The sequence below is a fragment of the Epinephelus moara genome, chromosome 10, assembly GCF_006386435.1.
Source record: "Epinephelus moara isolate mb chromosome 10, YSFRI_EMoa_1.0, whole genome shotgun sequence".
NCBI classification, from domain to species: domain Eukaryota; kingdom Metazoa; phylum Chordata; class Actinopteri; order Perciformes; family Serranidae; genus Epinephelus; species Epinephelus moara.
The window spans coordinates 11,903,681-11,919,555 of NC_065515.1; the positions used below are offsets into that span (position 1 = coordinate 11,903,681).

The 15,875-nt window shown below is 40.6% G+C and overlaps 1 protein-coding gene across 2 annotated transcripts; it reads right to left on the bottom strand.

Moving 5' to 3' along the window:
* Positions 1-5,419: 5,419 nt before the first annotated feature.
* On the bottom strand, positions 5,420-15,875 carry LOC126396261 (mitochondrial coenzyme A transporter SLC25A42-like). 2 transcript variants are annotated; one of them, XM_050054197.1, is made up of 8 exons: positions 15,574-15,875; positions 14,998-15,151; positions 12,084-12,195; positions 11,816-11,841; positions 9,619-9,785; positions 9,197-9,313; positions 8,254-8,405; positions 5,420-6,782 (listed from the first exon to the last, which is right to left on the bottom strand). In XM_050054197.1, the coding sequence occupies exons 2-8, from the start codon at positions 15,082-15,084 to the stop codon at positions 6,457-6,459; spliced, it is 987 nt and encodes a 328-aa protein (XP_049910154.1). In that variant the 5' UTR covers positions 15,085-15,151; positions 15,574-15,875; the 3' UTR covers positions 5,420-6,456. The 2 variants fall into 2 exon arrangements, with proteins under 2 accessions (XP_049910154.1, XP_049910155.1); XM_050054198.1 differs by lacking the exon at positions 15,574-15,875 and having other exon boundaries at positions 14,998-15,260.

Sequence of the window (15,875 nt, forward strand, 5' to 3'; positions counted from 1 at the left end):
AGGAGAAGAAGTCAGATGCGTGTACTTATATGTCATCATAATTAGTTACCAGGAGAGAGGAATGCACCACAGCTCACATTAACACCCGCTTTAACTTCCTGTGACCTTGACACTACCTTGACAGGCGCTGGCATAAAATTGACCTCATTTCCAGACTGATTGTGAAAAATAATTTCGCACCTTCCGCGTGTTCCGACAAACACAAATTTAAATTTCTATTTTCGCATCCCTATTAAATCCCCGCCTGATTCTTATTCCTGTTTGCTGCCAGTCTCCCCCGCTCACCTCTCATCTGTTTCACCTGATCCAGAGATGGGTGAGGGGTGGTGCGGGTGTGGGGTGAGGGGTGGGGGGAAGCTACATTTCATTTAGTGTTGAATCTGTTCAAATGCCAAGTGGTGAAAATGTCAGCTGCAGTACACGCACACACACCTATACATTTACTCTCTCTAAATGCAAACACTCCATGCAAATGAATGTGTTGCCCCCTCCGGGCTCGAAACAGTGAGGACAAGCACGTACTCTGTGTGTGTGTGTGTGTGTGTGTGTGTGTATGTGTGGATTTATGTGCTCAGATTTATGCGTGCTATAGTTTCACAACCAGGGATTGAAGGAGTCTCCATTTGTATGTGTGTATGTGTGTGAAAGTGTGTGTTTGTGCCCCCTCATCTGCACTTGGAGCAGCCGTTTGGAGCCTGTATTTGATTGAGTGAAGGCCAACGCAGCCTGAACACTCCCTCTAATGGAAGAGTGGAGCCCAGCAGCTCAGTAATGCACTGACCCCAGAGCTTTTACAACGCTGCCAGCCGATAAGTGGCAATATGCTGGATCTTATAAAATTAACAAGACTGAGCTATGGGGGAGAGGGAGCTCCGAGGTTGTGCGGTGGGAGAGGATGACGTTCCTATAGCACTTGTAAATATCAGCATGCATGCACGAGGGGGGATTATAGCTGTTCTCGACTGAGTTTTATAGTCACGGCTGCGTGATTTGCTATTTTTTCACTCGTTTCTCTGCTTTTCTAAGGCGACTTTACGGGGGAACGTTTACAGGCCCCGTTTACGTTTGATAAAATGCCTCTCAAGGCTTTTTAATGCTGCTGAATTTATGAAAGAAGCCGTGGAGCCAGGTGCTCGAGGGGCGAACACTGAGGTGGCCTTCAGAAGTGAAGGCAACTGGATCCAAGCCAGTGTGGCTTTCGCAGGGCGCCACAGGGGTGTGAACATGTGTGTGTATGCATATGTTTACTATGCATCTCCTCCTCAGCCTCCTGTGGCGTGACGTCCACGGTGTAAGCTCAAAGTCAAACAGCGCCTATGCCTGGTTATGCGTCTGTTGTGTTTCTTGGTAAAGAGGGCCTCGTCTGAGCAGAACACAGCGTTTCAAAGAGCTGTGAAACACATGCAAAATGATATTACAGCCGCAGCGACTGTCTCACCGCATCCGAATCTGATTTAGTTGTGAGAAAGGCTTTATTCCTGTGTGCCTCCCAGCATAACCTCCTCACCTTTCTCACACAGGATCAGGTCGGGTGTGTGTGTGTGTGTGTATGCGCGGGCAGGCTGTATTTGTGTGCATTTTTCGCCCGTATACTGTGCATTTGTGTGTGTGAGCAGCTATTGTCTGCCAGCGCTCCAGCAGGGGCTTCAAAGTGAATTATTCATGCGAGATTTGAATACATGCAAATGGTTCACTCCCCTCTCCTGGCACAGATCCAGGTTACCTATGGCAACGGCGCCTTCAAGAAGCATCTTTCCACCCCTCCTCCTCCTCCTGCTTCTCTCAGGCACCCGCCCTCCGACCATGTTATCCACCCAGTGGTATTGTTTCGATTGTTGCAATACCAGGCTGGGTGGCTGCACACTGTGGGGTGGCAGGATATCCCATAATTCACAGTCAAGGTCACATAGGCAGGAAAGGATGGGAGATGGAGGGACGGAGGATGGACAGATGGAAAAGGAGGGCAGAGTGCCTCCATCCAGCTGCTCGGACGTGAAGTCCAGGAGACGACACTGGTGAAGAAAGGGACGCGGTTTCAGGTGGTGAGTGATGCCGCCACCAGTGCGACGGACGGAGCGGGCACACACTCACCTCCTGCTCAGATGTAGTCACAGCTCATGCGCACTAACCAGTGCAGCAAAACAAGATGAGCGCGGAAAATATGATTACCTTTGAACGCAGCATACCATTACTCAATTATATTATTTATTTTTAATATATTTGAAACAGTGTCACAAGTGAATGTAAAAAATAGGTCAAACTTTTGAAATTGTAAAGTGTAGAGTAAAATAAATTTAAAAATGTTGATATTAAATTTGAGTTTTGTGTGTTTACCTCAGTCTTGTTAAATCTTTTTAGACAGGAAGTGTGAAAAATGAAAAATGTACGTCCTGAATGTATAATAATAATAATAATGTATAAATAATGCCTTTTTTCTTATGTATAATTGCCATACATTTTCGAGTATTTCTGTTGACTGTGATGATTTTTTTAAGTAGATTACTTTGTAATAAATCCCACATAAAAAACACAAAAATAAAATTATTGTTATTAATAAATGGGGAATGAGTTCTATTTTTTTAATTCAATTGCTGTAATTCTCTTTCAATTTCACAATCAACGTAATTTTGACATCAAACATCTGTGTGTAAAACACACATATAAAAACACCATACATAATTTATTATATATATTATTAATATGCAATGTTTCACTGTGCAATTAGCCTTTGTAGTGTTTTATATTATGAACTCACTCATTCTGTTTTTTAAAAAAAAAAATGATTGACAGAAAATATTAAACACACTAAAAGCTACATTAAGACAAAAATTGCACACAGTGTTTAAATAAAATAAAACACACAAGAGTAAAATGAATATACCAGTATGACTTGTCCCAGTAAGCAGCAGAGGGCAGGTCAAGTTCAGGCCACGAGGCGATCAGAGCCTAACTAACCTCCATGATGGTCCAGGATGCAGAGAGAGGAAAAGCCACTCAATGCTGCCATCTACTGAAAGTGAAGAGGTAGAGGAGGGTCCCACACATGTGGGTCAGCTGTGAGGAATCAAATTGGTACACTATATGCTTCAGTTGGTGATGTGTTAGAGTTGACAGCTCTTTATGGAAAAAGCTGATTGATCAAATTTAGATTTGTGATATGGTTTAGGTTTTTACTCACTACACAAACCAGCGTGTTCCGGCTAGAGAGCCTCCATCAGGGTGTGTCAGGGGGAACACCCTGGTGGAGGCTCTCTTATCCATGTATTAATAAAGGATTTTTAACTACAGTCACGAGTGCCTTGGATGTATTTTTGGATTGCCTGCCTGCACTATGGACTTTTACACTGAGTAAGCTGGCCAGCTGTTGCTTTTTATCTTTAAAATTTTACAGTCTGTGAGGGAAATTGGTGCAAAACACAGACACAACATGTCATTGATATCATGGTAGTATAATTAAGGCCACATTTTTGTATGAAAATTACAAAGAATAAATAATTGTGCCATTAAAAATTGACAATGTTTGTGTGGTGAGTAAAAATCTATTGTAAACCCTATCATAAATCTAAATTTGGTCTATCAGCTTTTTCCATAAAGGGCTGTTAACTCTGGAACACATTACATCTGTAATGTCAAATTGATTCCAGTTATAAAATCCTTCACAACAAGGGTCAAGTAAACCAGAGCTGTTCCCACTCTTAGCTGACTGTGCTCAACATTTCTAAGTATTAGTGTAGTTGTATCATAGCATGTGTATTTTAGTGTATTGTGGTATATTTATTGTAGTATATGTATTATATCAGTGGTGTAAGGTAATTATGATTGTCCCCAGTGCACGCCATTATGACTGGCCCTATTGCAGTGGTTCCCAACTGGTGGGTCACAGTCCAAAAGTGGGTTGTGGGCTCATTCTGAATGGACCACAAGTGACTCACAATTGTGTCAAGTTTGTCAAAAAAAACCACACTTTATGTATAGTAGAGTTTTTACTTTGAAGTGCTGTTTTCTGCTGTAGAGTAACTTAGAGAGTGACTAACAGACAGCTACTTGACAGAGACGGCAAACCAGCTTAACAACACGGCCAAACACAAATATGACGCTGAATGTATTGAACTGTGGGACCTCGAACTAATGACTCAGGAGAAATCTGGACCCTGTGGTTGGACCAGTTGGGAAGTTATCGTGCACATATCGTCTTGTCACATGATCACAGACTTGACACTGGATAACATCAAGATACATATTACCCAGCAATCATCATTTCATATCTGTATGTGACAACAAATATTATTGATTTAATTTTAATATTTGATTTATAGTTATAGAATAAGCATATCATTTTGTTAAAGATGCTACTGACTATTTTACAAAAAAAGAAAAAAAAATGATGGTGATGGATTTTCCCTTTTCAACGACATATATAGCAAATGGCACTAATTTAAAATTAATTAGAGTTCTTCTTTGAACACAGGCTAATTTTAAGGCAGCAATCACTCATAAGGGCCCATTCTCCACCCAACACATTGTTAGAGGGCCCCCTCTCCCACCTCATGGGCCCCAGTTCAACCACACTGCCTGCACTGTCTGTATTTGCGCCCCTGTATTTTATTGTGCCCTCCATGTGGTTTTATGGTGTTTGAAGCTGTATATTTTTATAACACTGTACATGTAAAATCCCAACCAAGGACAAGAGTTGAAAATTAGCATTAGCTATAAACTCTCTGCATTGGAATCATGTTAAACTGCATCGTCCTAATTAAATGAAATAAAAACACAAAACGATAATCATACCATTCCTATTTAAATCCCTAGTTTCAGAGCGCTCTTTGGTCCAGTCAGTGTAGCTCAAAAAAAGCCCAACCTGGGAGAAATAGTAATGTTTCATAGTTTTTATTGGACCTGATAACCTCCTGTATCACACATTAAAAGTATACCTTAATGGATTTAGTGGAACTTTTTTTTTTTTTTTTAAAATGAAGTTAATACTGGAGGGTCTATGTACACTTACCAACATATGTGATGTTTTTCCTAAGGTTTTAGGGGTCAATCTTTCCAAGACAACACATTTTGACAGTGTTTTAACGTCTTATACCTGTATTTGGGGTACTACTACCCCAACACCTAATTTTTTGGGCAAAAAATTTCCTCTTACACTCTGTGCCACAGGGCTCCTCTCTAAACTGGGTCAGTTTGATTACATCACTGTAAACACAACTATAATTAATGATGATTATAATATTAACAACATACAATAAAAGTTCTCCCCACCACACGTCTTCAATATTAACTAACAATAAAATACATTATATTATTATATACATTAATAATCGTCACCAGTCTGCATTTTTGCTGCACTGAATCACAGGTCAGTCTGGCTCTGCTTATCCCATGGCCCCCTCCAGTGGACAGAAGGACTCATTGCTCACAGTTGTGGATGGACACTTTATTGAAGGTTCAGTTCAACTTTAAAGTTGTAAACGTACATCTTTGGGAATACTGTACCTCTGAAATGCACATTAGTAGTGAAAGTATAATTACTCCTTGTTCACATGAAACTTTTGACTATTGAGTTTAGTGCTGTGGCAGATTTAGATTTTTCAGGTGCCTCACACCCAAGTCAAAGCGACGATGGAGTCTAGCTATGTGAGCACACCACCAAAATCACATCTTAGTAATATGCACATATATGAAAATCTGTTAGATATATATATTTATTTCTCATATATTTGATTAGCCTCCACTTGTTCGGCATTTGAATACTATACGACACCTCGTCTGTGCTGGATGGACAGTGAAACTGTGCAGTCCTGCTGACATGATCACCCTCCTACAATCATTCGCTCCATTGATTTCAGTTCAACCTACAGTGGCAAAATCATTAGACTGAAATTTGAGACAAAACATAATCATTACAGATCATACCCCAGCACGATAAGGGTACTTGAAATGATCCAAAACCCCAAAAAAAAGCAAAGCAATGTGGTTAAAACAAAAATAAAAATTCGCTCAAATTAAAAGCGATAAAACTCATTAAAAGCAAACACAAGTGTTAACACAAGATCCATTTGAAAGAGCATGTAGGTCTGATAAAGTGCGAGCGTTATCTTATTTACACAGCACAAAGTGCTCCATATCATCATCACAATCACTCTAACCGCCCTGACGGCAACATGATTTGAGAACTAAACCGTGACTGTGTGAACAAATGTTTAAAGACACTTCTCGAGACAAGTCTCCTCTCTGTGTCAGTGAATCCTGACTGTGCGTTTAGCAAAGTGTGTTTCAGATCTGTCCACTCATCCCCTCCTCTGACATCCTGTGTGAAGGGAACAGATGTGTGCAGCAGGACGGCCCTGCGCCGACCGAGTGCAGACAGATATTATTGCCATGTGAAAGAGTTAGCCACCTCCCTCACGTCAGTCTGTGCTTTACGTTGTCGCTCCGTCACTCTCAAATGACTCAATGAGCGAAGTAGCCCATCTGATGCAATTTGATCAGGAGGTTTTGTGTGATGTCAAACGTGCTGAGGCTGATCCCCACGGCGATGGGCCCTTTGACCCAGTTCATGCTCAGGCCTTTGTAAAGTCCACGTATCACTCCCTCCTGCGTTACGATGTCCCGCATGGTCCCCAGAGTTGTATGGTACGATGAGCCGGTGACGCCGGCTGTCTGCATGCGCCGACGCACCACGTCCAGAGGGTACGAGGCAGATTGTCCGATCAGGCCAGCGCAGGCACCGAAAGCCAAGCGCTCGTAGGGGTATGGCTGGGATCGCTTTGTTTTTTCTGGAGCGAGAAAAACACAGAGAATGAAAAAGTTCAACATCTGAATGACACATTTATTTATTTAGCTAAATACTTGAATTGTCACTTTACTAGGGGCTGTCCTGGATACCATTTTGGGGGCTTTGAAGCTTCAGTGAATATTACTCGAGCGATATACAGACTATGTACAAAATATCGATATAGCAAAATATAGATTTAGACAACACCATTCATATCGATGAAGGGTCAAGTTGAGCTCATAAAGTATACCAGTGTGCATCTCTCCTCTCGCACACTCTCTGCACAGCTCCGTCCTGGTATATAATAAAAGACACAAAGCTGCTCCTCTGTTTAATCTGTCTGTTAATTCGTCTACAGTAACACATCGGTCTATATGTTACACGTGCTACACCAAATCAGTCTGTGAGGCGAATGAAATGACCGCAGTAGCACACATGCAGTACAGCGCTGTGCTGCATGTGTGGGAGACAGAGCTGCTTGATTCTATCAGGCGAGTGTTTGTGTGCTAGTTTGTGTGTGAGGTGGATCACAGCGCATCTCTGTTCTTCGTGGTAGATGAAGTCTATTTTGTGACACTGAGACAACCCCCATCCCCAAATTTTTAACTGTTCCAAACTTCTAGTTTCTAAAAGATTTAGGCCTACTTGATACTTTTATACTCATGTTATAGTTTAGTGTCCTGTGCTGCAAACCTTTAAACCTCTGTAGCTCCAGTGCTGTGTGCAAAAAGTTAAGGTACAGTACTGCTATTTACTTCATATCATTTTTCATTTACATGTTGTGCAGCTGTATATTTTCCAACAAGTGCAAAAAATTCCTGTCATTGTATTTTATTTTGATTATGGTCTGATTTTATAAAAGTGCTTCTGACATCTCAAATGTGACTTTGACTTGCAACTGAAAACATGTAGCTAATTTTTGTAGAAAATACAGAGATATGTATCATGTATCTCCAGTCAGCCTGTAAATAGAGATGTGAATTTTTGCCCATATCGTCCAGCCCTAATTCAAAGCTTCAACAGGATGCAACGGGACCACCTGAACCTGACCCAGTTTTAGTAAGACTTAGCGCAGCTGTGTGTGTGTGAGAGAGAGTGATAGAAAGAGGGAAGCAAAGGTGGAATGTGGACTATTGTATGCAATGTTTCTGTAATTTATCTGTATCTCAGAACGCCACGGGTCGGGCAGCATTTTGTCTCAGCTGATCCTTTTTCTTAACGGTTAGCTTATTTAACTGCTTACAGGGTGGGTCAATGCACTGAGGACTTATTCATGTCTGACACTAACCACCTCCTACCAATTTCCTCCACCAGTTTATTGGTGAAAAAACAAAACAGAAGACAAAGCATTTGAATACTGATTAAGATGTCGATTACCATGGCAACAACTCAAGCTGAGAAGCATTTGGGTGAGTCCTACACTTAACTGAACTGAGTAAAGACCTTAAAAGGAAGAGAAAAGTGATCCGTACCTGCGTGAAGCTTCTTGAGAGTTTCATAAGTGAAGAATGTGATCCCTGCGTACGGAATGATGCCCATGATAGTCGGAGTGAAGCCTCTGTAAAGGGTCCTCACACCTTCCTCTTGGGAGATCCGCACAAAGACGTGCATGATGTTGCTGTACCTGTTCCGAGACAAAGCATCAGGCAGGACATTATTGACATGTTCTTATGACACCTCTGTCTAAATAAGAATGATGGTTTAAAAATGAGTCCATTGCATCATAAATAAATGATTTTTCAGAGCTGTTTTGCAGGCTGTGACGTTCAGGTGTCGACGTAGCTCTGCGTAAGAGTGTGCGCTCAGTCACATGCCGTAATTCTTTCCTTGCTTTTGACATAAAGCCTGCTCTGGCCCGCACACTCTCAAACAGTGATAAACATTTAGGCTGGGGTGCCCTCTAGCTCACCGAGTGGAGTGTGCACCCCATATAGGCTGAGACCTTAGCAACAGCCAGGGTTTGATTCCAACCTGCGGCCCTTTGCTGTGTGTCTCCCCCATTCTTGCTCTCCTGTTTCCTGTCACTCTCCAGCTGTTCTATAAAAGGCAAAAAGCCCTAAAAATAATCTTTAAAGAAAACATTTTGGCTGCGCTGTCTGCTGCAAACGCCACAAAAACCCTCTGCTATTTTTAGAGATTCTTAATCTTCTATTTTAGGAAACACAATACGGGCAATAGTGTGGAAACACAAATATTTTTCCGTACTTTTTTACATGCTTATCCAGACCAAGAAAGCACTTAAATCAAACTCTGTGCTTTTCTTTTCTGCGTAGGAACCTTGTGTGGTGTCAACACAACAATGGGATTAATATGCCCAAGGGATAATCTGTACAGACAGAGGGAGCCCTCTGTGCACAGGTACACAGTGCTAGGTGTTATGGCTGTGTAACACACAAACAGCGGCTGAGTGCTTACATTTCTCTGGCTGTGACTGCCATCCTGGCTCGCACCATGTCCAGAGGGTAGGTAAGCATAGCAGCAGTGGTGCCGGCCAGAGAGCCAGCCAGGAAGCGTGGGAAAGGAGGCAGAGCTCTGAAACAAACAATAATAATCTGTAGTAAACAACAACAATAAAATTTGAAGTAATAATACAAAAAAAAAAGTTCTGAAGGCAAAGAGTCAACAGCCGTGCTAAAGTCTGTGTGAGGCTGAACTTTGGCACAGTGGTGCTTTGATCCACATGTTGACGTCACCATAACATGAAGGTAAGTGGCTCTGTGAGGGTGTAATGGCCACATTGAGCCTCATAAATTACTCATACTTGTCCTTGCAATTATATTTTTATATGCCCAGATTAATAGCAATCATTACTGCTGAAACACAACCGCTCTACTCACTTGCCCTGGTAGCCGTAGTAGCTCCCCAGTAGATGTTTGTACTGGTCGTGTGAGCAGAACTGGATGGCAGCGTAGGGCATGACCCTCATCATGGTGGCAGAATTGCCCCTCCACAGACTGAGCACCCCATCCTTCATGTAAGTGCAGTAGATGAGTCTGAAGGCCTCCTGCAGGGGGGAGTGGATGTATGTTGGGTTAGGAACAGAGACAGATAACCTTCATGTTCTTCACATGTAATAATCTAACGTGATAATCTTGATGTGGTCAAGGTGCACAGTCACGTGTGGCTTTTACGACTGAGTGTGTATGCTAGTGCCTGAGCAAAACAACACAGTCCATAAAATAAGCACAGCAGAAACGTCAGAAAGGTCGGACCACCGTGTTTGACATATATCTTTAAACATTACAGTTATGACTGAAAGTGACAAAAGTACGGAAGCGCATTGCATTCACTTGACAAATAAAAAAACCCTGTTTTCTGACAAATATAAAGTAATAAAGACATTAACATCAGCTGAATACTCCCATGGGCACCATTTTGGTTGTTGGGCGAATGTGTGTCTAATTAACCGCAGGTAGCCTAACTTGGCTATGCTATATTTTCTACATGTCCTGACTGAAGTTAAGTGTTAGTATTGGTATATGTGACAATAATAAGTTTCTTATCAACAAACGAAGGGAACTTTCCTAACTTTAGACAAAGCTAGCGAGTGGAATACGCTCAGAATGTATCATGGCTAATGTACTGGATGTATGCTAGCTAGCTAGCTAACATTTTGACATGAATTTAGCATAACATTGCAGGAAGATAACCATTCATTAAATAATTATTTTCACACAGTCGACAGTGGCAGCATTTGTAACACTCATATTACATTGTAGTGTTCCACTTTTTAATACACTGTAAAGTTATGAAACAGACAGTACAGTGTTTGACTCTGACTGTACCAGTTGAGTAACGGCCTCTGCTGAGGTACTGAGACGCCACTTGGGCAAACCACATGCAGAACTGCAGTACACCATAATACTAAAACTAATAGTAATAATATTGGCAATTTGTTAAGTTTTATGCCTCTTGTAGCATTGCCCATTTATATTTTTTATCAATATATAGAGTCTCCCGGAAATGAGTCCTAAAACCAGAAATGAGTTAGCATTTTAGCACTCATGGTTCCCTTGTCTTGACGTCAGTGGGTTTTTTGAATGTTTTTTTGGTAAAATGCCTGAAATACGGTCTATGGTTAACACAAGATTAAGAGCCAATAAATATGTCAGTAAATTCCCCACTCATGAACTCTGTAGCTTCTAGTGTCTTAAAAAGGCGGTTGCTAACAAGTGGCTAAATGAGACCACAGAATGTCATCACATCGAGTCATGACGAACACGACTTTACAGCCTCTTTATGGTGGTGACATTAGGTCTTGTGACTGTAGTGTAGTTCATTAATAGCTTGACATTAGCTTTTGACTTCCGCCGATTGCATTTAGGTTTCAATAATCATGAAATTGGTGTTCATTTGTGAAGATTATCTTGCTGAACAAAATGAGTAAGTTTCATAAACGTTTGTTTGCAAAATCCCATAGACTTTTTGACAAGGGAACCAGGGCGATGCCAACTTCTGCGCTATCATAGAGAAAAACGTCATCCCTGGGGCACTCTATTAGGGGGGGACATTTTGAGCATATTTGAAAAGAGTGCCCGAGGGATGATGTTTTTTCAGGCCAAGACGGAAGTAAGCTTTGCCCTGGTTTCCTCATCAGAAATCCAATTGAATTTCCCCATTGGATTTTGAAATATTGCACAAAAAAGCTCTGTGGCACACATTTATAATACTTAAGTTTTTTTTTCAACAAGAGAATCTTCACAATTAAACACTACTAACACTGTATCTACTGTCTTAATATACGTAATGGAACACAACGTGAAAGTCTCTTAATCTTGTTCCACAGACCTTAATTTAGGCATCTATCCAAAAACCCATTCAAATAAACCATTGACTTGAAGACGAGGGAACCTGGAGTGCTAAAATGCTCATTTCCTAGTTTTAGGACTTATTCCTGCACCACTCTCTGTTGGGGAGATGTGTCCTCACCAGTAGTACATTACTGCCTTGCTGCCAGTGTAGCCACATATTAAATACCTGTATCTAGAATATATCAATGATTGATTTGCTGTGAAGACAGAAACCTGAACTCACCTTAGCTGAGAATCTTTTTGAAGACACTGTGGAACAACAAGAAACACAGTGAACCACAGGGTTAAACAACTCTCCTGTGTTCAGGCTAAACATCTACTAAGAGGATTATCAATTAGTTAAGAGCAGTTACATCAGTCAGTGAAAACTCTGGTGCAAACAGAAAAACAGTAGTTGCATTATCTGTGGAGTGAAACACTCAGAACAGCAGCGTGTTTCATAGATTCTATATTTAGAAAAATGAAGTCTATGTTTGGAGTGTTGTTCTTGCCTTGGAAAATGATCTTGGTCCGATCCAGAGGTGCAATGACTGTTTTGGCTACAGCTCCAGCAAACGCCCCACATAGCAGGGAGTCCAGCGCCGTGCATCGGGGCCTCAGGTCCTGTTTGGACACACAGACATGTTTACATTGCACTGCTGTAGACATGTTGTCACATTACACTGACACACAAGCTGAACAGTGATCCTTAACATAACTTCACTGCCCTGGATACTTTTTTTACTGTGGACAAAGAAAGTAGGTTTAATCAATGATCTCTCCTTATATGGCTGTTTGATCTCCACAAATATGTAACAGCGATGTCATCTGCTTATCAGCACAAACACTCCCATGTCTACCTCACAGCACAGAACAGCCAAAACATGCACGTGGATTAGAGTCAGAGTGAGTCAACTGTTGTGACAGAATCACAAGAGATAACGCTCGACTGGAGCAGAGCCGTGTGTGTACGTATGTACGTGTGTGTGTGAACATTCATTCAGCAGGATGGGACAGTTGGACCCAATAAACAACCCAACGAATTGATAAGAGCACTTGACACGAACAACAAACATATTTCACAACTTAAACCAGAATAGGGAAGTCATAGTTTCGGATTTCATTCATTTACATACATGATTTACAGAAGTGACCAACCTAGGGTCTGCAACAATGTGCTGCCTTTTTTATATTATATTATATTTTGTAACAAAGCTAAAAAATATAACAAAGATAAAGCCAGAATTTTCATAGACAGCACTGAAATAACTCAGGTTCCTCATATTAAATTTATAGGGGTCACAGTAGATGAAAAACTAACTTGGAAATACCATATTGCCCTTGTCTGTAAAAAGAATATGACGTCAACTGGTATCTTAAGTAGAGTTAATTCATTGGTTGACCATTCCTGTATTTTATAGCGTAAAATACACTCATATTATTTACTGTAATACTGCGTGGGCTGCCACATGTCCCATTTATCTCAATAAGATTTTTCTAATACAAAAGAAACTTGACTAGCTTTGCCTCTCTTGAGAAAGTCAAATTTTCTTGGGGTTTTCAAAGTTAATCAAACAGTGGCAGTGGTATAAAAGTAAACACAGAATTTCTGATACAAAAATATATAAAACATTCAACAAGTCAAAAAAAAAAGTTTGCAAAATATAATATTTGTAGATAAAATGTATAGTTCTATATATTGTTCTATTTAAAACAATAAAAAATGAAAATAAATAAAAAATAAATAAAAATTTAAAAAAGTAAAATAAAATTGAATTTTAAAAAATAAAATAATTTAAATTTAAATTTAAATTTAAATAAAATTTAAAAAAGGGAGGAGGCTGGTAGGATTTAGATTGACCATGTTTTGTGTCATTTAAACTGGGCTAGTCAGCGAAAGAAACTTTTAGCATGTTTTTTATGTTAACATATATCAGACATATGTATTCCTGTAACAATATGTACATCTCACTCATGACTTGCCAGAACCTTTGTAAGTCTTCCTCAAACATTCACTCATATTCCACAAAACACTCTAAAGACCATTGTCTTTCAAACTGTCGGACTTCTCTTAATCAATATTCACTAAAATACAGAGGACTGCTCTTTGGAACAACCTTCTTCCTTCTCGACAATCATCATCTACATTATCATTATTCAAAAAACACACCTGAAAAGTACTCTTTATTGATTAATTTGTGATTTATTTGTGGGGTTTTGTTGTTGTAAATTGTACATCTTTAACAATTTTGTATTATTTCTTAGTCTGAATCTCTTGTTCAGTTATGCAATCTTTGTTTTTATGTTTTTCTTTTAATGCATGGTTGTTGTTTTTTAATAGGGGAGGCTTCTAACCTCTCCTGCACAATGTTTTTACTTTTAATTTATTTCCCCTGTATTTTCCACACATGTATGCGCAAATAAACTAAACCAAACTACACACACATGTAAGCACTGACCTCTTTTCTGCTGCTGCTCACAATATTTCCTGCTCATGTTGCAATGTTGTTCTATATAGAAATATGTCACTACTGCTTGTAGTGCTTTTAAAAACTGTATGTCCCTTTATGGTGCATCAATTTTGCCTCAAGTTTTAACACTGAATCACACATTTAATGATTATTACATTTTTATGACTTAGAAATCCTGTTAAAAATCATTTCTTGTTGATGTGTTCAAAGTCTTTTAAGCTGCTTGCTTGTAAACTGAAATTAGATTTTAACTATTACATCTTACCATATAATCATTAACTTACCTAACTGCCTACACATACTGGCTGGGGTCAACTGCTGCCAACTGTGCTGTGTGTCCTCAATGAAAATGTGCACTGATTATATCTAAAAAAGAATCTGATATTGAGTTTAATTAAAAATAAAGAGTAAGTAAATATCACCTTGTATACAGACAAACTTACCCTGTGCTACTACAGTAAACATCTGCCATGACTCTCCTCATTCAGCACTACCTACTGTGCAGTGTTGCTTTGTAAACTAAGGCCAGCTTTAGATTAGCAGGAACCTCCCTGCTAATTCGAGCAATGTACTGGTACGGGCATGTCCCTAGAAAGTATGTGTAGTACCAGGAAGGCACACAACACCGTCTCGATTACACCATGAGGAGCCAGAGAGTCACACAGTGTGCGTTGTTTTAGGAGCTGATTGTAAAGAAGTCACACCACAATAGGAACAACATCACAAACAGTGACTTTTTAAAGGGATTTTAGTTCTTTTTAAATTCAATGTCAGACTGCAGGCTGCCTGGGAGTGTAACTGGCACAGAGCTGACAAGCAGGTTTATATTACTCAGTGGTGCATGACCTGATTTCGACACAATTCTCAACTGAAGCTTTTTAAAACAAGGCCAAGATAGTCCAGATATCATTTGTGCTCAAGCAGAACATGTGAATGAGTCATAAGAGAAACTCACCTGTTCCTGGCTGGGCTGTGGCAGAGCCAGCACAGTGTCCTGGGCCACTGGCAGAGGGCTCTGGTGGCTGTTCACACGGTGGGCCATGTGTGTGCCCTTCACGGATTACCAAGGCTGCCAGACGCTCAGTCAGTCACTCATTCAGGGAAACACACTGGAGAGGAGAATATATAATGACGAGAACATCCAGGAGAAATAACAACACACACCTCCTTTACCACAACAACAGCCTGCTGTGTCACACTACCTCAGTGAGGACGTGATAACACGCATACACACACACTCATACACATACACACACAGCCTGGCTTGTAAACAGGGGTGTTGCATTACAAAAGCTCACTGTTCAAACAGTCACTTTCCAGCACATAAACATAAACAGTTTGTCTTTATCACTCAGTAATGTGGCCCATGTGTGATCCCCTCAAACTAATGTGTGCAGATAATAACGTCACATTAAAGGCCACACCTCAAGAAAACTGCGAATCCAAATTATTAAAGAATAACCAGGCCCATGCATCGTCACTGCAGTCAAATCTAGAAGCTCAGGGATGATTAAATGATGCGTTTACTTACCTTTGTATTGAAAAGCACTCCGTGTTTACAAGTCTGCGCTGTGTGATGTCGGTTACCAGTCTGCTGCCCTGCAGATTCTTGCACACATTTCTTGTTTGCTCGCTGGAGGCTGGTCTCTCTCAGTTTTAACTTGCAGCTCGCTGCGAGGTGTCTGCACGTCTCTCTTGTCGTGTTGTTGACGTCCCTGGAGCTGATGGTGAGGGACAGGTGTCAGGCTGCAGCACACTGAGGTCTATTTATAGGCGACGGCTGCGAGGGAATTCTGTCGCTGCTTGGTTCTGCGCACAAGATTATTTGGGCTT